This window comes from Hyla sarda, chromosome 5 (genome assembly GCF_029499605.1).
Source record: "Hyla sarda isolate aHylSar1 chromosome 5, aHylSar1.hap1, whole genome shotgun sequence".
NCBI lineage: Eukaryota > Metazoa > Chordata > Amphibia > Anura > Hylidae > Hyla > Hyla sarda.
Genome location: NC_079193.1, coordinates 21574448 through 21595922, shown reverse-complemented (window position 1 = coordinate 21595922; position 21475 = coordinate 21574448). Strand labels below are relative to the sequence as shown.

The window sequence follows — 21475 nt, the reverse complement described above, 5'->3', positions numbered from 1 at the left end:
TGTGATCCCCCCCTGTGCCTCATCATTTCCCCCATGTGATCCCCCCTGTGCCTCATCATTTCCTCCTGTGATCCCCCCTGTGCCTCAACATTCCCTCCTGTGATCCCCCCTGTGCCTCATTATTTCCCTCCTGTGATCCCCCCTGTGCCTCATTATTTCCCTCCTGTGCTCCCCCTGTGCCTCATCATTTCCTCCCTGTGATCCCCCCTGTGCCTCATCATTTCCTCCTGTGATCCCCCTGTGCCTCATTATTTCCCCCGTGATCCCCCCTGTGCCTCATCATTTCCTCCTGTGATCCCCCCTGTGCCTCATCATTTCCTCCTGTGATCCCCCTGTGCCTCATCATTTCCTCCCGTGATCCCCCCTGTGCCTCATCATTTCCCCCCTGTGCCCCATCATTTCCCCCCTGTGATCCCCCCAAGTGCCTCATCATTTTCCCTTGATCCCCCCTGTGCCTCATCATTTCCTCCTGTGATCCCCCCTGTGCCTCATCATTTCCTCCTGTGATCCCCCCTGTGCCTCATCATTTCCCCCCTGTGATCCCCCCTGTGCCTCATCATTTCCCCCGTGATCCCCCCTGTGCCTCATCATTTCCCCCCTGTGATCCCCCGTGTGCCTCATCATTTCCTCCCGTGATCCCCCGTGCCTCATCATTTCCCCCCTGTGATCCCCCCTGTGCCTCATCATTTCCCCCGTGATCCCCCCTGTGCCTCATCATTTCCCCCCTGTGATCCCCCGTGTGCCTCATCATTTCCTCCCGTGATCCCCCCGTGCCTCATCATTTTCCCTTGATCCCCCTGTGCCTCATCATTTCCCTCTGTGATCCCCCCTGAGCCTCATCATTTCCCCCCTGTGATCCCCCCGTGCCTCATCATTTTCCCTTGATCCCCCTGTGCCTCATCATTTCCCACTGTGATCCCCCCTATGCCTCATCATTTCCCCCGTGATCCCCCCTGTGCCTCATCATTTCCTCCTGTGATCCCCCGTGTGCCTCAACATTTCCTCCTGTGATCCCCCCGGTGCCTCATTTCCCCCCTGTGATCCCCCCTGTGCCTCATCATTTCCCTCCTGTGATCCCCCCTGTGCCTCATCATTTCCCCCCCTGTGATCCCCCCTGTGCCTCATCATTTCCCAGTGTCCGTGAGGCAGGTGCAGAGAGTAGTTAGTACAGGGGGCGAGACATGAGGTCGGGAGCGTTATTGTTATATTTCCTCTCCCACAGGTTTAGGCAGAAAGACTACTAGGGATGTCCCGATACCATTTTTTAAAGACCGAGCACGAGTACCAATACTTTAAGTACTAGCTGATACCAATACTTTTTTTAAATGTCATGTGACAGGTTTTGTAAAAAAAAATGTATATATGAGAAAAAGGGGGCGTTTTCAGTTTTTATTAGGGGGATGGCTTATTTTATAAATAATAATTAATAAAAAATAACAACATAATAAATGTAAAAAAGTCAATCCCCCAAATAGCTGTCCTTATATGAAAACCCTCATATAAGCAAAGTAGGTATCCCCTCTATTAGCTTGGTAGTTAGTCTCCATAAAAGTTTGTAGGTAGTAGATAGCCCCCCACATTAGGTATCCTGCAGATGTTGACCCACATAAGGTAGGCAACAAAAGTCCCCCACATTAGGTATCCTGCAGATGTCACCCCACATAAGGTAGGCAACAAAAGTCCCCCACATAAGGTAGGCAGCAAAAGTCCCCCACATTAGGTATCCTGCAGATGTCGCCCCACATAAGGTAGGCAACAAAAGTCCCCCACATTAGGTATCCTGCAGATGTCGCCCCACATAAGGTAGGCAACAAAAGTCCCCCACATTAGGTAGGCAGCAAAAGTCCCCCACATTAGGTAGGCAGCAAAAGTCCCCCACATCAGGAGGGCAGCAGAAGTCCCCCATAGTAGGAAACAGTTTCCCCCATAGTAGACAAAAGTTTCCACCATAGTAGGCAATAAGTTGGATGAGAGCAATTGAGGTAGACATGTTGTTCAAGATGTTTTGAGGCGAATGGGAGAAGTGAGATGACTGGTAGATGGATAAAGAACAAATCATAGGATGGCTTTAAAAAAAAAATTTTTTTAAATAAGATTCCTTTAGATGGAATAACGTGATTTACCATAATCCATCCTTCATTTTTTTGTGTTATACAGATGTTCACTGGCCAAACTGGGGCTGAAAGGATACTCTTTCAATCATCTAGCGATGGAAGGCTATGGATACGTCTAGAGTGTATGTCAGGATCTTTCCTAATGTTCACCTTAATGTGTGGGCTGAACAGTGTAAACCCAGACAAAAATTAAGCACAGAATTCTAGACCTAATTTATGAAAAATAGAGTTTTTTTGGTCAGTGTTTGCCATATTCATCTATTGCTGTAAGAGTCAGAAACAACACCCAACTATGCAAAGTATTTACCTTTACTGGAGACAGGGACCAATTGGCATGCTTTTCAAAAATGCTTATTGTGTGACCAGTGACATCAGCGACATAGATGAACCTGCAAGGAGACAAATATAGCAATTAAAAGGGGTATTACCAACTCAAAAATGTATCTCCTATCCACAGGATAGAGGATAAGAAGCTGATCAGTGGGGGTCCAATCAGTACAACTGTCCACTCTTCTTGTGATTAGTGTTGGTCCCAGTGGTCTTACCCCACCAATCAGCTTTTCCAGTGGGAAAAACACCTTTATTTGGGACCCACATCCATGCTATGGCAAAATCAATTCAACCAATTTTGAAATCATATAATTAACCCCTTAATGACTCAGACCATTTGGGCCTTAAGGACTTAGACGATTTTATTTTTGTATTTTCCTTTTTTCCTCCTCGCCTTCAAAAAATCATAACCCTTATATTTTCATCCACAGACTAGTATGAGGGCTTGTTTTTTGCGCCACCAGTTGTCCGTTGTAATGCCATCACTCACTTTACCATAAAATGTATGGCGCAACCAAAAAAATACTATTTGTGTGCAGAAATTAAAAAGAAAACCGCAATTTTGTAAAGTTTGGTTTTCACGCAGTACAATTTACGGTAAAAATGACGTGTTCTTTATTCTTTGGGTCAATACAATTAAAATGATACCCATGATAACATACTTTTCTAGTACTGTTGCGCTTTAAAAAAAAATCGCATGTTTAACCAAATTAGTACGTTTAAAATCCACCTATTTTGAAGACCTATAACTTTTATCATTTTTCCATATAAGTGGCGGTATGAGGGCTCATTTTTTGTGCCGTGATATTTGCTTATATAAAACTTTTAATACATTTTTTATAAATTTTTTGGGAATAAAATGTTATAAAAAAAAAAGCAGCTATTTTGGACTTTTTTTTTCTACGTTCATTACGTCCCCCGTACGGTATCATTAACATTTTATTTTAATAGTTCAGATATTTACACATGTGGCGATACCAAATATGTATATAAAATATATATATATATATATATATATATATATATATATATATATATATATATATTTGTTTTTTTTACACTTTTTGAGGGTGAAATAGGGAAAATGGTACAATTTGCATTTTTATTGGGGAGGGGGTTTTTCAAATAATTTTTGACTTTTTTTGGTTTAACTTTTTTTACTTTTGTTTTTACACTTTAATAGTTCCCATAAGGGACTATTTATAGCAATCATAGGACATAGCACTGATCAGTATTATCGGTCATCTTCTGCTCTGGTCTGCTCGATCGCAGACCAGAGCAGAAGACCCGTGGAAGGCAGCGGAGGCAGGTGAGGGGACCTCCGTCTGCCGTTCTGGATGATCAGATCGCCGAGGCAGAGCTGGTGGCGATCTGATCATCCATTTTAGTGACCATAATGCTGCAGATGCCATGATCTGTATTGATCACGACATCTGAGGGGTTAATGGTGGACATCCGTGCGATCGCGGATGTCCACCATTACCGGCGGGTCCCTGGCTGCTATCAGCAGCCGGGACCTGCCGTGCATGACCCAAGCATCGCTCCGATGCTCGCGGTTGTGTATAGGACGTAAATGTACGTCCTAGTGCGTTAAGTACCAGCTCACCAGGACGTACATTTATGTCTGGCGTCGTTAAGGGGTTAAGTATCAAAGATCCAGACTACAAATCCAGACTGCTGCGATAAGGGGAGCTCCAGACTACAAATCCAGACTGCTGTTATAGGGGGAGCTCCAGACTACACATACAGACTGCTGTTATAGGGGGAGCTCCAGACTACACATCCACACTGCTGTTACAGGGGGAGCTCCAGACTACACATCCACACTGCTGTTATAGGAGGAGCTCCAGACTACACAGCCAGACTGCTGTTATAGGGGGAGCTCCAGACAACACAGCCAGACTGCTGTTATAGGGGGAGCTTCAGACTACACAGCCAGACTGCTGTTATAGGGGGAGCTCCAAACAACACAGCCAGACTGCTGTTATAGGGGGAGCTCCAGACTATACATCCAGACTGCTGTTATAGGGGGAGCTTCAGACTACAAATCCAGACTGCTGTTATAGGGGGGGCTCCAGACTACACATCCAAACTGCTGTTATAGAGGGAGCTCCTGACTACACAGCCAGACTGCTGATGTTGTGGGATCTCCTGACTATATAAACAGGCTGCTTAGACCCATTCTTTTTATATAACAAATTGTAGACCTGTAATAATAAAAGGGTAAATACGTTTTGTCACTTGACATGGTAATCCCATTGGCACTGTAGAATCCACTTGCAACTTGTCTGACATCTCCTGGACTGTAGTACACCACGTTTGTCCATGTTAATCCAAGAAACATTTCTACAAATCTCATGATGAAGTCAGTAAAGTAATGATCATTGGTGGCATAGAAGCTCTCGGGTCCCACAGCAACAACATCATTGACACTGAAAGACAAGAACAGATAAGGCTCTATTCACATGTCATTGAATAATTGGCAGTTTTTTAAGCTGAAAAACATTCACATTCTCACTATGCAGTTTTGGCCTTGCTTTTCGGAGGAACAACAAAAGTTATAGCCCATAAAATGTGTATTGTAATTTGAGACATATAACATATGCTTGTAGTTAAACAATGCTGAGTATACAGTGGTCCCTCAACATACGATGGTAATTCATTCCAAATGAGCCATCGTTTGTCGAATCCATCGTATGTTAAGGGTGTCGTGCAATGTAAAGTATAGGAAGCTGTACTCACCTGTCCCCGCCGCTCCCGATGGTGTCCCCGCCGCTCCCGATGGTGACCCCGGGCCTCCGCTGGGCTCTCCTGGTCTTCTCCGGTCCTCCGCTGTCTTCTCCGGTCCTCTGCTGTCTTCCGCAAGGCCTTACTGGGCCTGCGTAGCGACGTCATTACGCCACTGCGTATACCATCCCTATTGGACGACGTGCGCAGCAGCGTATTGACGTAATCGGAGAGGGCCGAGGAGACACCGGAAGACCAGCGCTGGACCCGGAGGGCACCCCGGAGGGGTAAGTAATACTTACTGCACCACACGGGGAACATTAAGCTGCTATCCGGCAGCAGCTTAAGCATTTTGTGCTGCTGGATAGCACTTAATGCGATGGCCCCGACATAAAAAAGCATCGTATGTCGATGTTGACATCGACATGCAATGGCCTCCGAGAGGCCATCGTATGTCGATTTGATCATATGTCGGGGCCATTGTAGGTCGGGGGGTCACTGTATTTTAAAAATTTCAACAAAGCTTCCCCGACATGTTTCTCCATATCATGGCATCCTCAGATTCAAATGGGGCAATCAGCCTCAGAAGTTTTTAAATCTCCCTATGGTACTGTGATGTCCCAGTATGGGATATAGTCCCATACAGAACTTAGGCCCTGTCAGTTTGAGTCCCTCTGCGTCCTAGGGGCTCTCCTGCAGTTTCTCTCCCCCCCCCCCCACAGTAATATATATTATGTATAGTGTTATGTGTGTAATGTATAAAGGACCTTTAAGGACCTTGGAGTTAGTCACATGATGTTGTCACATGTTTGTTACCCAGAGAGCACCAGCTAACCAGGTGACCTGCAACTTGACCTATGGGCTCCTTGCACAGCCCCCCTTTATAAGGAAGGGAGGAGTTGCAATCTCTCTCTTTGAGCATTCATTGCTCTTAGATCCTGAGATACAGTAAGGACCAGACGTCTCAGAGCCAGTGTCCAGCACATCTGGAGGCCTCAAGCCTAACCTACAGCCACATGCCGGTAAGTCAAGTGTTCTAGGTCTGCTGTCACTACCTACAGTCAAGTCAAGTCTATAGTCAAGTCTATTATAGTCAGCGTGGCTGTCCGAAAGTCTGTCAAAGTCAATACAAGTCCCAGCAAGCTGCGAGGTCCTTCTGGGTTACTGGCCACCTCTCTGGGGTCCTGGCCTAGCTGTAGAGATTATTCCCATCTGTCTACCTCAGTAAAGTTACTGTTAACCCTAACCTGGTCTTGGACTATTATTGCCCTGCCTAACCTTGGGATAGAGAAGCTACCTTTAGGTGGTAACTTAGGAAAACCATGCCCTGGCATCACGAACATTTAGGGGTTAATAACACCTGCCCCATCACTACAACATCTGCCCTCACCTGCGGCTCACCCCGTGGCTCACCACAGTACCAGATATCATCATGATCATCAGATATCATCATATCATTGATGAGGAATGATCTCAAACTGGCCAACAGAACGGCCATTCTAGGAGCTCACCCAGTTAATCTGGAGTCTCGCACTGAAGACCAAGGCCTGACACATGAACCCCTTACACATGAAGCAACAAAAAGTGCTTATTCTGTAAGGATGTAAACTGGAAATGGGTGATTTTAAACCTTATTAGTGCTGTTTTTACAGAATTGCTGTGTACCTATTTTTTATGAAGATTTTGTCCCCTACAACATGTTTGGGATTTCAGAAACCACCCCACTCAGGTCAGGATGTGGCAAGCAGTCATGTTAAAGGGGTACTCAGACATCACTGCCCCACCCCCTTGGGATGTCAAATCCTGCCCCCTCAACGCAAGTCTATGGGAGGGGTCGTGGTGGCCGCCATGCCCCCTCCCATAGACTTGCATTGAGGGGGCGGGGTGTGACGTAAGAGGGGGCAGGCCATGATGTCACGAGAGCCGGTTTTATGCCTTCTGAACATTTTGTTCCAAATGCTGAGCAGCAGAGTACCCCTTTAAGGTATCTAAATAACAGCTAGTTAAACCACATGGAAGACTAAGCCCCTATACATGAGCCACACTTTGAGATTGGCCGTAAAAGTAGGCAGAGATTTGCACTAAGCAAGCCTGTGTACGGGAGAGGCCCTGACTGGCTTTAACATTGTGTTGTGATAGGCTAACTTTCTAGTCAATCAGCTGGTGGGAGGTATATAGTGATTGGATACACTGCTGGAATGGTTGTTCCATTGGATAGTATGCAATGGCCTAATTAATGATATCATGTAGAGAAATGGAGTTCCACATGACATCAATAGGGTAAGGCAACAGCTTACTCTAAAGGGTACTCCAGTGGAAAACACATTTTTTCCTATCAACTGGTGCTAAAAGGTTAAACAGATTTGTAAATTACTTCTATTTAAAAATCTTAACCCTTCCAGTACTTATCAGCTGCTGAATGCTCCAAAAGAAGTTGTGTAGTTCTTTCCAGTCTGATTACAGCGCTCTCTGCTGACACCTCTGTCCATGTCAGGGACTGTCCAGAGCAGGACAGGATTGCTATGGGGGTTGATTTGCTTCTACTCTGGACAGTTCCTGTGCACTGTGGTCAAACGGAAAAGATCTACACAACTTCCTGTGGAGCATACAGCAGCTGATAAGTACTGGAAGGGTTAAGATTTTTAAATAGAAGTAATTAACAAATCGGTATTACTTTCTGGCACCAGTTGATTTGAAAACATTAGTTGACCACCAGAACACCCCTTTAAATACCGATAAACTTTGACGCGACAGGGTAATGACGATTCAGATGAAATCTCGTTTCAAATTCCCTATTTTTTTTTTAACCTTGTATCTTGTAATTTTCCTTTTCATGAATTAGACAAAGTAGAGCGGACAGCATAAAACACATTTGTTAAAGCTGAGATCTTGCTCACGCTCACCACCTTGGACAAGAAGGCATTTCGGGGGTGGACCCCCTTACTCATGCGTACCAGGTGTAAGGCGGGAGAGAATTTAAAAACCCTTAAATAGGCACCAAATTAGCAATACATTATAACAATAACGCATGACATTAGAAAAAATCTATCATATAAACTAAAGTGACATCAGGGTTTTAATTATTTTTTTTAAAAACTCCAAACTTCATTAAGCCCCATCGGAATGACACGGTCTGGTTCAGTAATCCAGTAAAACTCTCATTGCAGCAAATGCTTTTTATTAACACTCTCATTAGCAGTTACAGGTAATCGCTCCAATACCAACCAAAGCTGTAAGCTAATGGCCACTCTGATGGAAATGTCTCGTCACGGTGGTCTCTTGAGCTGCCACGTTTTAATCATCCTTGCAGTCTGCTCTACATATGATAGTCCGCAAAGACACAAAGGGGTACTCCGTCCCTAGACATCTTATCTATCTTATCTTATAAGATGTCTTATCATGGCGGACCGGCCACTGGGACCCTCCGCAATCTCCGTGCTGGCTCTCCGGTATTCCGAACATTATGTACAGAACGTTGGGTTCGGGCGGCCATGGTCGTGATGCCATGCCATGCCCCCTCTATGGGAAAGGTGTGAAAACTAGTACACAGCCATCACACCCCCCCCCATAGGCATGAATGGAGGGGGCATGGAATGACATCATGAACTTCCGTCTCTATAAGCTGCAGCGCTAGCTCGGAGATCGCGGGGGGTCCGAGAAGCTGGACCCCCACAATCAGACATGTTATCCACTATCCTTTAGATAGTGGATAACATGTCTAGGGGCAGAGTACCCCTTTAATAACTAATAGTGAACAGCAGGAGCAAGATTGTATTGTCTTCTAAGAAAGTTCCCAGTGTCATTGCCATATTTGCCCCTCATGACCACATCTGCCATGGGGTGAGCTGAGCATCTCACCTCAGGCAGCAAACTGCAGAGTCTCTGAGGGACAGCAGTGCACATACACACACACACACACACACACACACACACACACACACACAGGCATGAGCCTCCATCCAGTCTACTTGTTATTGTGACTGGAGGACATTTGAAGAGCATCACAAACACAGAGCTATTTTTTCCACAAACAGCACCATCCCTGTCCTCAGGTTGTCTGTGGTATTACAACTTGGCCATTCATCTCAATAGAACTGAGCTGCAATACCACACACAACCTTGAGGACAGAGGTGGTGCTGTTTTTGGAAGAAATTAGCTCTGTGTCTCTATCCCTGGATAAACCCTTTAAGGCAGGCATAATAAATGCTAATATTTTCTTCTAACCAGGTATAATCTGTTGGGGTACCCAGCAGCAAGTGTTCAATTATCCTGCAACGCCACCACAGGGGATATGAAGCATTACACAATTTCTTTTGACATCAATGTAATGTATGGACATTTTGTGTCCTCCAGACTAGGAGATATTCTCTGTAACCATTCTGCACCCTGGCTAATAGATGCGGGTACTGAATGGTGGATTCTTATCTCTCAGCAAAGTTTCTGAACAGAAAAGAGAAAACCTTATAATTAAAATATATTTTCCTGATCTCTGCTGACCCCTCAGTCTTACTTGTACAGTGAAGGGTGTTTGATGGTTTTCAGGTGCACGAGAACATTTTCCTCATCTTCAAACTTGAATATTTCGACAGTAGACTTGTAAAGAGGATGATTGACCACAAAGAGATAGACCGTGTCATCTGAAAATAGAGAGAATAAGAAGCCTCATAAAACAACATAAACCAAAAGTGCACCTTGTGCAAAAGTGAAAGTTTATGTTGGAACTCTCCTATTCCCAATTTGCCCTCTTTGCTCTAAATCATAGGCGTCCAGGAAGCAGAGATATAGGCTGCTGTATATTGGGTCCTCAAACTGGAGATTTGTTTAAAGGGGTAGTTGGTACAGCTTGGAATGTTACAGCTTTTTAGCCAGATCAATAGATATTTGGTCACATATGAAGAAAGTGTATTGCATAGAGGCCCTTGCACAGCCTTCTTCTCTCTGGGGTAAACAATAAACTCCTAATTGGAGAAGAGGAACTTGCACACTTATCCTCACAGTAAATTATGAACCTGAACACTTATCCTCACATTAAATTATGAACCAGAATTCCACCTGAAACCCAGATTTTATATATCTATATCTCAGAATAATAATGAATGGCAGATACTTTCATTAATGCTTAAACAGCAAACAGTCACTCTGTCTTCAGAGATCCATTTTGCTCTGGGTCAAATACTTATAGTACATATAACAGAGGATTCGACAGCGCAATAAATTAAAAAGAGGATTTCACAGACCTTATCAGTCGTAACTTCTTCATTTATTTTTATCTTGAATGTTCTTCATGAGCGTTATAGCAATATTGTTTAATTCAGAGTACAGAGTCATTGCACCCACGTCCATAGCCGAACCTGACGCTACGTTTCGGGGAGCATCCCCTTAATTATGCTCACAGGTAAGCACCTGGAGATGACTTAAAGGGGTACTCCGGTGGAAATTTTATTATTTTTTTAAACCAACTGGTGCCAGAAATTTGTAAATTACTAAATCCTTCCAGTACTTATTAGCGGCTGTATACTACAGAGGAAAATGCTTTTCTTTTTGGATTTCTCTTCTGTCACGACCACAGTGCTCTCTGCTGACCTCTGCTGCCCATTTTAGTAACTGTCCAGAGCAGGAGAAAATCCCCATAGCAAACATATGCTGGTCTGGACAGTTCCTAAAATGGACAGCAGAGGTCAGCAGAGAGCATTGTATTACATATTCTTTTTGCTCTAATAAGTTGACTTTTTGGTAATCAATTGAATGTTTTAGGGATATGATAACTATTTTTATGTAATATATTATTTCTATCCATGGGTTTTGAGTATAGACTTGTTTCAAAGCCATAATCTGTTTTTTTAACCCCCTACATCTAAATATTGTATAGTAGTAGGATGATAATTCAATGTAAATTTAATAGTTTCATGTTTTGTATTTAATATGGATACAAACTTTAATAGGGATTCTTCACTGTCTGTCCAGAGCATAAACACGTCGTCCACATAGCGAAGCCATGTGAACGACAAGTCCATGCCAATGTCTCCATATACCACTGATTCTTCATATTGTGCCATAAAGGCATTGTGCTGCGCTCCCTGGCCGGCCGGCCGACTCTATGTAAAACACTCCTCCTCACTTTTTCACTACACCGGCTGGCCAGGGAACGCAGCACCATGCCGCCCGCTTCCCTGGCAGGAGCCATTCCTCCTACTATTGCTCCCATCATGGCCATTTCTGGCCGGCTCAATATAAAATCAGGATCCCCACTGTATGAGTTTTAAAACCCCGCCGGGAGCCGTGAATGGCCACTCGGTGACTTAAATGGGTCTCAGCTGAAATACCAAGCACAGATAATGGACAAGGGTAACAACTCTTTAAATTAGGGTGTATGTTGGTTGGGAGGGTAAAGCACCAACAAGCCACTCAACCTCTGCCAGGGTATTTCGATAAAGGGCTACAGCAGCACACGTCATCATTGTCCCGATTGATGACAAGCCTAACTACAGCTCTACTAGTAGCAAAACTACAACTCCCAGCATGCCCGGACAGCCAACGGCTGTCCGGGCATGCTGGTAGTTGTAGTTGAACAACATCTGGAGGTACACAGTTTGGAGACCACAGATCTAGAGGGTCATTCCACCAAAGAACACTAAAGGTCTCTTACGATCTGAGATAGGCTGATAACAGGGAACAGTAGATTTCATTCAACTGCACAGCTAAAGATAATGCTGACATTTGATTGCGTGTTCCCATAAAGGGGTACTCCGGTGAAAACATTTTTTTTTTTTTTTTTTTGTTTTTAAATCAACTGGTGCCAGAAAGTTAAACAGATTTGTAAATTACTTCTATTAAAAAATCTTAATTATTCCTGTACTTATTAGCTGCTGAATACTACAGTGGAATTTCTTTTCCCTTTGAAACACAGAGCTCTCTGCTGACATCACGAGCACAGTGCTCTCTGCTGACATCACGAGCACAGTGCTCTCTGCTGACATCACGAGCACAGTGCTCTCTGCTGACATCACGAGCACAGTGCTCTCTGCTGACATCTCTGTCCATTTTAGGAACTGTCCAGAATAAAAGGAAATCCCCATAGCAAACATATGCTGTTCTGGACAGTTCCTAAAATAGACAGAGATGTCAGCAGAGAGCACTGTGGTAGTGATGTCAGCAGACAGCTCTGTGTTTCAAAGAGAAAAGAATTTCCGCTGTAGTATTCAGCAGCTAATAAGTACAGGAAGGATTAAGATTTTTTAATAGAAGTAATTTACAAATCTGGAGAAAAGAAAAAGTGTAAGTGCAGCTCACAATTAATAAAGATCGCTAGGCGAAGTCAACAGGGCAGGGCATGCAACTATACCACAGTTGCAAGAACTAGAAAATATATATATAGAAAAAATGTTGCCCGGACCTTCCAAGGTAGTGTAATCAATTGTATATAGAAAAGGGATTACTGCGTCGTGCTCCAATAATAATTCAAAACAATTTTTTATTGTTAAAATATATTCTAATACAGTGCATTACTCCTCACAGGGCCCGTGTGAGAAGAACACATATAATGTATATACAAATACAGACAATCTTAAAATATGAACAATTTTAAAATGAGAATAATTTTAAAATATCACTGGCATATAGAGTTGCTCTATATGAGCAAAATATGACTTGATTCTATATGTATCCTCATGGTGTTAAGCTGATGCAATGATACTTAGAATGTTTATGTGTCCTTTTAAATATAACAGTTTTGTATCAGGTTAAATACTGTGTTTCCGGTCCTGTGATGGAACAGATGAATTGGCTCGGACGGCTCTCGCTGAAGACAGTTGGAGTTGTTCCTGTGCCTGAATAAGAACTGCAGACGGCGGTCTCAGATGGTGCTGTGGCTGTAACTTGCAGAGTCCAGATGGTAAGCGGTGGTGGTCGTCACAGGCTGGTGGCGCTGGCAGGCGCCGATGGTACTTGAATGCCGGGAGACCGATGGCGCTGGCAAGTGCTTGTGATGTCAATTTCCTCACCGCTGGACTTAGAGTAAGCCAGAGATCGTACGCTGAGTGAATGGAGCTCGCCTCGTGTTGGTGGCGCGTGACCAATCCATGTCATGTTTTTGTTATTACTTGGAATTTTGTTAACTCATGGGATTCGTGCTCCTACAAATAGACAATCATTGATGGCAACCACCATGACTACTGAGGAAAGGGTCACATTTGAGAACCCTGAAACAAGTCTAGTCTTTGCCACTGGCATTTATGCTCTATATGAACTGTGTCCACTACCCACGGAGTAAGCTGACTACTTACTGTGGACTTTCTGCTCAGCAGCCGATCCAGGCTTGTGTCCGGTCCTGACTCTACATCTCTAACTCCGGTTCAGCTGACGTCACACGCCACTAACACGAGGCGAGCTCCATTCACTCAGCGTACGATCTCTGGCTTACTCTAAGTCCAGCGGTGAGGAAATTGACATCACAAGCACTTGCCAGTGCCAACGGTCTCCCGGCAACCATACCATCGGCGCCTGCCAGCGCCACCAGCCTGTGATGACCACCACCGCGTACCATCTGGACTCTGCAAGTTACAGCCACAGCACCATCTGAGACCGCCGTCTGCAGTTCTCACATTCAGGCACAGGAACAACTTCAACTGTCTTCAGCGAGAGCCGTCCGAGCCAATTCATCTGTTCCATCACAGGACCGGTAACACAGTATTTAACCTGATACAAACTGTTATATTTAAAGGGGTTCTCCGTTGCTTAGACATCTTATCCAAATGATAGGGGATAAGATGCCTGATCGCGGGAGTACCGCAGCTGGGTAGGCCCGTGATCATGCACGTGGCACCCCGTTAGTAATCAGTCCCAGGAGCGTGTTCGCTCCGGGTCTGATTATGCTCGACTGCAGGGCCGGCGGCGTGTGACGTCACGCCTCCGCCCCTCAATGTAAGCCTACGGGAGGGGGTGTGATAGCTATAGGATAGAGGATAAGATGTCTAAGCACCGGAGTACCCCTTTAAAAGGACACATAAACATTCTAAGTATCATTGCATCAGCTTAACACCATGGGGATACATATAGAATCAAGTCATATTTTGCTCATATAGAGCAACTCTATATGCCAGTGATATTTTAAAATTATTCTTATTTTTAAATTGTTCATATTTTAAGATTGTCTGTATTTGTATATACATTATATGTGTTCTTCTCACACGGGCCCTGTGAGGAGTAATGCACTTTATTAGAATATATTTTAGCAATAAATTTTTTTTAGAATTATTATTGGAGCACGACCCAGTAATCCCTTTTCTATATACAATTGATTACACTACCTTAGAAGGTCCAGGCAACATTTTTTCTATATATATATATATAAAATTTACAAATCTGTTTAACTTTCTGGCAACAGTTGATTTAAAAAAAAAAAAAAAAAAAAATTTGTCACCGGAGTACCCCTTTAAGGGGTACCCCGCCCCTAGACTTCTTATTCCCTACCCAAAGGATAGGGGATAAGATGTCTGATCTCGTGGGACCCTGCTGCTGGGGACCCCCGCGATCTCTGTGCAGCACCTGGCGTTTGTTTAAAATGTTGGGTGCGGGCGGTGGGGTTGTGATGTCACAGCCACACCCCTTGTGATGTCACACCACGCCTCCTCAATGGAAGTCTATGGGAGGGGGTGTGGCAGCTGTCACGTACCCTCCAATAGATTTCCATGGAGGGGGTGTGGTTTAACATCACAAGGGCGTGGCCGTGACATCACCACCCCACTGGCCGCTCCAGAAAAAAAATATTCTGAATGCTGGGGCAGCGGAGTACCCCTTTAAGAAACAGATCAACGTGCACCACTGGGGATTTTTACGTGACCCCCATGGTTTGCAGATTGTTGGCCGTGAGCAGGAGGTAATGTAAATAACACCTGCAGTTTTACAGAGAATTTTTTTTTTATTAACCGGATCTATAAAAGATTTATCGTGTGCGTGAAGGAACACGTTCTGCAACTATGAGAGTGAGGAGTAAGAAGAGGCCAAAAGGGACAAAAGACTGAAATATGACACCGGTGTCCAATATATATAGAGAAGTAATTGTAGGTACTAATCACAATCCTGCAGGCTTCCCAGCTGAAATCATAGTGAACTCCCTTCTCATTAAAGGGGTACTCCAGTGGAAAACAATTTTTTTTTAAATCAACTGGTGCCAGAAGGTAATACAGATTTGTAATTTACTTGTGTTTAAAAATCTTAATTCTTTCAGTACTTATCAGCTGCTGTATGCTACAGAGGAAGTTGAATTGTTCTTTTCTGTCTGACCACAGTGCTCTCTGCTGACACCTCTGCCCATTTTAGGAACTGTACAGAGCAGGAGAGGTTTGCTATGGGGATTTTCTTCTGCTCTGGACAGTTCCTGACATGGACAGAGGTGTCAGCAGAGAGCACTGTGGTCAGCCAGAAAAGAAATTCTAAAAGAAATTCCTGTGGAGCATACAGCAGCTGATAAGTACTGGAAGGATTAAGATATTTAAATAGAAGTCATTTGCAAATCTGTTTAACTATTTAGCACCAGTTGATTTAAAAAAAAAAAAAAAATTCCACTGGAGTACCCCTTTAACGGGGTATTCCGCCCCTAGACATCTTATCCCCTATCCAAAGGATAGGGGATAAGATGTCTGATCGCGGGGGTCCCGCAGCTGGGGACCCCCGCGATCTCTCCAGCAGCACGGAGCTATGTTTGCTCTATGGCTGATGACGGGCAATACAGGGATCACGGACCCGCACAAAAAATTGGGCGTGGCGACAAAATTGCAGATTTTCACGCCAAATTTTGAATCACGAAAAATTCAGGCAAAAGCATCTGTAATATCCCATGATTACTGGTGCCCAAACAAGCGATAACTGTGTAAATAAAACATATCCAGGGGTTAAATGTGAGTGCAGGTGCAGTGACCATGAAAAAAAAAAGTTTTTTTAATTAATATTTTCCACTAATTTTTTTTATCAATTATTGTTTAAATAAAATCTTCCACCCACCCCCACAAAAAATAAAAATAAATTAAAAAAATGAAATTTACATAACCACGCCCACTTTTGAAAAACTGGTGTGACTAGTGTTTAAACTTGTATCATTCTCATGTAAAACTCTTTAAATATATGATGGAAACTTTTCTGTGCCAACATTTTGGCGCGAAACACAAAATTTGTGACGTGAAGGGTTTTGAATGTGACGCCCACTGTTTTGGAAAACACTGCTATAGGAATTATCCCCAGTATTCTGCATCTATAGGGGGTCTTACCCAGGGCTCAAGTTCTGCAAGAAGGTGTGGGAACTGAGTTCCTGCACTTTTTCCACACCAAAAACACCATTTCCATTAGCAGGAGTCTTACAGTACCAGCTCTTGAGTGGAAGTCTTGGGTGAGTCCCCACACTTTTTTCCCCACGACTTGACCCCTGGTCTTACCCTTCTCGTCGATGTACGTGCTCATTCCATGAGGATTAAATGTCGGTAAGTCGAATCCTTTGCTGATCCGCAGAGAGAACGGACGGAGCCTTTCCTCATTCAGATCCAGGAGGAATATTTCTCCAGGCTTTTCAGGGGCGAAGTGCACAAGTCCGGGATATTTCAGACCCTGGGAGAAGATATAAAGAAATAAGATGTAAGATGTAGTAAGGGTTATCCCAGGATTAGAGTTTGTCCCGTAGAATGGTGGTTCCTTGTCCCCCCCCCCCCCATATGTGAACGCACAGGTGGACTAGCTTTTGCACCGCCGCTCCCTTCAATCTCTAGTGCAGGAGGGTCCTCAACCCAGTCCTCAAATCCCACCAACTGTCCATGATTTTATTTTTCCCTATTCTATTTAAAGGGAATGTTGCTGCACCTTAAGGACTGGGTTGGGGACCACTGCCGTACAAGATTACAACAGTAATTACAACAGGTATCTTGGAATAACCTTTTTGATTTATTGCCTATGCACAAGTTAGGTGACATGTGCCCAATTGGTGTAAGTATGACCGCTTGGACCCCCACTGATTGCGAGAATGGGGGTTTCTTGTCACCCACCGGTTGAATGCACCAGCGGTTGAGCATGCACAATGCCACTCCATTCACTTTATAGGCTGATGGAGATAGCTGAGTATCATAAGGGTGAAATTAAGGGGTTATCCAAAGATCACAAATTCATCTGGTTGGGGGAGGGTTCAATCACTGGGACACCCATAGGTCAGGAGAAAGGGGGTTTATTGTTCTACCTTTGACTTTTGTCCTGTACTCAATTAAAAGTAAACTACACTATTGCTATGCTACAGAATGTGAACTATGCACAGTTTGCACCTTATCTTTGCACCAAGTACTAGGCAGGTGGTAAAGAGTTAACCCCATTTACATCAAACATACACAAAGCATTTAGCTACAGTGACACTTTGCTGCCATCTAGTGGAACTGCTTGGTGAACACGTCAAGAACATTACAGAACATTCTAGTAAATGGGAGGAGATAGGATTATATATATATATATATATATATATATATATATATATATATGTGGTAGCCCTTGGGGGGTGTATAGTAGTGGGGATGTTGTATCGGTATATGAGGGGTTAATGTTAACCCTATAGTTCGTGACGCCAGGCTGAGGGCTAGTATGCTGAGGTAATTCTCCGGCCTATCGCCGCCCTTCCCAGTAACGACAGGTGCATGAAATGACTGAAGGTCCACAAGGAGATTGAACTTGAACAACTTTATTTAAGTGCTTACGGTACATCCAAGGCACTGTAACAGTCTCATATAACAGTCCTTATATTGCTCAGTGACTGGCAGTTGTTGCGGACCTTGAGGTATTTAGAAAGTCTCTGAATTTAGGGTAGATATTGCAGATCCGTCCGGATTTAGGGGTTAGATTAGGTCCGGTGATGCTGCAGAGTGTCTGGGGATTGATACACTCTCGATTTAGCATTGATCAACTGTTGCCGCAAGGCTCAGGCCTAACTCACTGCGAGAATAGCTGCGCAGGTCCTTCTCGGTTGACAGCCCAGGAACAAGAGAGAGAATAATGGCCGCCGCTCCCTTATATGGGCAGGAGCGGGGTGAATCTGATTGGTCCGAATACCTGTCATTCACTCGTACACAGAATGATGGGATTGCATACGTCATAGGGACCTCCACAGGTCCTCAAGCAGAAATACCATAGAGTTCACCTAGTCACATGACCCCGCAGGTCCTGGTACGCTACGCGCAGGTAATTAACTATTCATTTACATTTATATAACTATATTTACATAAACCTTGCATAAGTTACTGGTTTACTAGATGGAATAGAGGTGACAAGGGGTAGACTAAACAACATGGATCCCTACGTCCTAGGGACTCTGGCTATGGGGACCCATACACATAAAGGGACCGCATAGGATGTGGTACCGGGACACCACATATATCTATAAATAAATAAATATCTCGAGTTGTGCAAGATCTCATAGTTTCATGTTGAGCTTTAGTAGGGTTAGAGTTGGCTTAGGTAAAACTGCAGGCCGTTACAATTGTTGCTGAGGCCTGAATAGGGCTGTAGGTGATTTTTGTTCCTTTGAATTGAGAAGTCCAAGCAGCCATCTCACCCCTGTCCAAAAGATCCACTTCTAGAACTTCTGTGTTAACTTTCTTCTGGGTTTGGACCCTGCAGATTTAGCCTGGTACCTTGTAAGGTACAGCAGCTGGGACTAGTACATTATGGTTCACATCACATCTCCATTCAGACCTGCATCCTGCTTTGGGAAACTACAGCTCAACCATATTCAGGAGTAGAGTTCCAATCAAATCTACCACCATGAGTGTCCCAGTGTAATCGTATTTCAGAGCAGAAAAGAACAGGGGAGTCGACAAGACTCTCACACACTGCATGGGTTAACTCAATCTTTCAGTAACCACCTGTAGCTGCCTTAAAGACTTAAAGGGGTACTCCACTGCCCCAGCGTTTGGAACAGCCGCCACGCTCCCTCCCATAGACTTACATTGAGGGGTATGGCATGAAATCACAAGGAGCGTGGGACGAATGCTGGGGTAGTACCCCTTTAAAGAACTGTTGAAGCTTCTATGCTTATATCTTGTTTAGAAAAGTTACTAGTTTGCAATGCCACTTCTTGGAGTCCAGTGTCTTGGGACAAGGGCATCAAGGGCAAGCCCTAATGCCATCAGCCAGGATAATGTCACTAAGATACCCCATGGAAACCTCTCCACCAATACCAACACGGACCCCTCATTAAAGCAGGCAGCACATGGTAGAGTGAGGGACATCCTCCTGTAAAGACCCTTGAGCCATCCGTTACTATGCACCACAATACCCAGCCACACCACAGGTGCGTCTCCCAGCTATCCTCTAAGCTTACGCTCTCATACTTCATAGTTAGTTACATAGTTAGTTACATAGCTAGTTACATAGCTAGTTACATAGCTAGTTACATAGCTAGTTACATAGCTAGTTACATAGCTAGTTACATAGCTAGTTACATAGCTAGTTACATAGCTAGTTACATAGCTAGTTACATAGCTAGTTACATAACTAGTTACATAGCTAGTTACATAGCTAGTTACATAGCTAGTTACATAGCTAGTTACATAGCTAGTTACATAGTTAGTTACATAGCTAGTTACATAGCTAGTTACATAGCTAGTTACATAGCTAGTTACATAGCTAGTTACATAGCTAGTTACATAGTTAGCTACATAGTTAACTACATAGTTAGTTACATAGTTTATACTGTCGAAAAAAGTATGTCCATCAAGTTCAACCAGGGAATTGAAGGGTAGGGGTGTGGCGCGATATTGGGGAAGGGATGGGATTTTATATTTCTTCATAAGCATTTCAGATCCTTACGGCAAATTAATCATTAACACTTTTACTATTGTTTCTGTTTACCAAAGGGGCAGTTCTAGAAAAATGTCTTGCAACTTATTCTTTATTTTCAAAAGGGGTACTCCGGTGGAAATGTTTTTTTTTTTTTTTTAAATCAACTGCTGCCAGAAAGTTATACAATCTTAATCCTTCCAGTACTTATCAGTTGCTGCATGCTCCAGAGGAAGTTGTGTAGTTCTTTCCAGTGTGACCACAATGCTCTCTGCTGACACCTCTGTCCATGTCAGGAACTGCCCAGAGCAGGAGGAAATCCGTATAGCAAACCTCTTCTGCTCTGGACAGTTCCAGACATGGACAGAGGTGTCAGCAGAGAGCACTGTGGTCAGACTGGAAAGAACTACAGAACTTCCTCTGGAGCATACAGCAGCTGATAAGTACTGGAAGAATAAACATTTTAAATAGAAGTAATTTAAAAATCTGTTTAACTTTCTGACACCAGTTGATTTAAAAAAAAAAAAAAAATTCCACCGGAGTACCCCTTTATGTTAAATTTAAAGGGAGAAAAAATAATAAATGTCAGATCTCTACGAAAAGCGGGGAGTGACAACTTCTGGTGGAGTGAAGCAAAGACCTGTCACCTGTAACCGCACAGAACCCGAGGACTCTTACCGCCGCTCATGTCAATACAGGAATACAAATGTTCTTCTATCCGGGATATTTACAGGGATTAACTGTTCTGGTGAATATTGGAATAAGAACTTCTCCCAGCAAAATACAACAAAGGGGAGTCTTATTATTTGGTTTGAAACAAAGTAAACCTGGATGGACGGATCACAGGTTGTCCTGTCGTCAGCCGTGACCTTGGGCTGAACCGGCGGCAAGTGTTCAATCTCCGTGTAGCCCCCCCACAAGGAAATAAAAAAGTAGTGCCGGTTCCCATTGAACATAATGGGCTTGTAATATAAGGACGCAATGGGTCCTCCAATGGGTGATAGAGACACACACACTCATTACATGAGGATGGAGACCCCTTTTAAATCCAGAATTCCCTGAGGGTACGTTCACACGTACAGGATTTGCTGCCTATTTTGTAAAGCTGATTTTGCTACCCTTTAAAGAGGTACTCCGGCCCTAAGACATCTTATCCCCTATCCAAAGGATAGGGGATAAGATGTCTGACCGCGGGGGTCCCGTCGCTGGGAACCCCCGCAATTATGCATTCGGCACCCACCTCTTTGAGCTGCACGCCGCACTGCCAGCTCACAAACTGCCAGGTGCCAACCACAGGGCCGGAGTATCGTGACACCATGACTCCGCCCCCGTGCGATCCCCCCCGCTATGCAAGTCTATGGGAGGGGCGTGACGGCCGTCACGTTATTTTCCAAGGCAAGGTTAGATTTAAAGGGGTACTATGCTGGAAAACAATTCTTCAGAAAGTTTAAGGGGTACTCCGCTGCTCAGCGTTTGGAACAAACTGTTCTGAAAGCTGGAGCTG

At 44.0% G+C, this 21475-nt stretch overlaps 1 protein-coding gene across 1 annotated transcript in view; it reads right to left on the bottom strand.

Annotated features, from left to right (window-relative positions):
- Window positions 1–21475, bottom strand: part of LOC130272938 (serum paraoxonase/arylesterase 2-like) — a 40412-nt gene that overhangs the window by 5498 nt on the left and 13439 nt on the right. Inside the window, exons 4-7 of the mRNA XM_056518977.1 lie at window positions 16599–16767; window positions 9683–9809; window positions 4676–4876; window positions 2422–2503 (exon numbers count right to left, since the gene is read on the bottom strand). Of these exons, the coding sequence (XP_056374952.1) occupies window positions 2422–2503; window positions 4676–4876; window positions 9683–9809; window positions 16599–16767 (579 nt within the window). The remainder of the gene's footprint in view (window positions 1–2421; window positions 2504–4675; window positions 4877–9682; window positions 9810–16598; window positions 16768–21475) is intronic.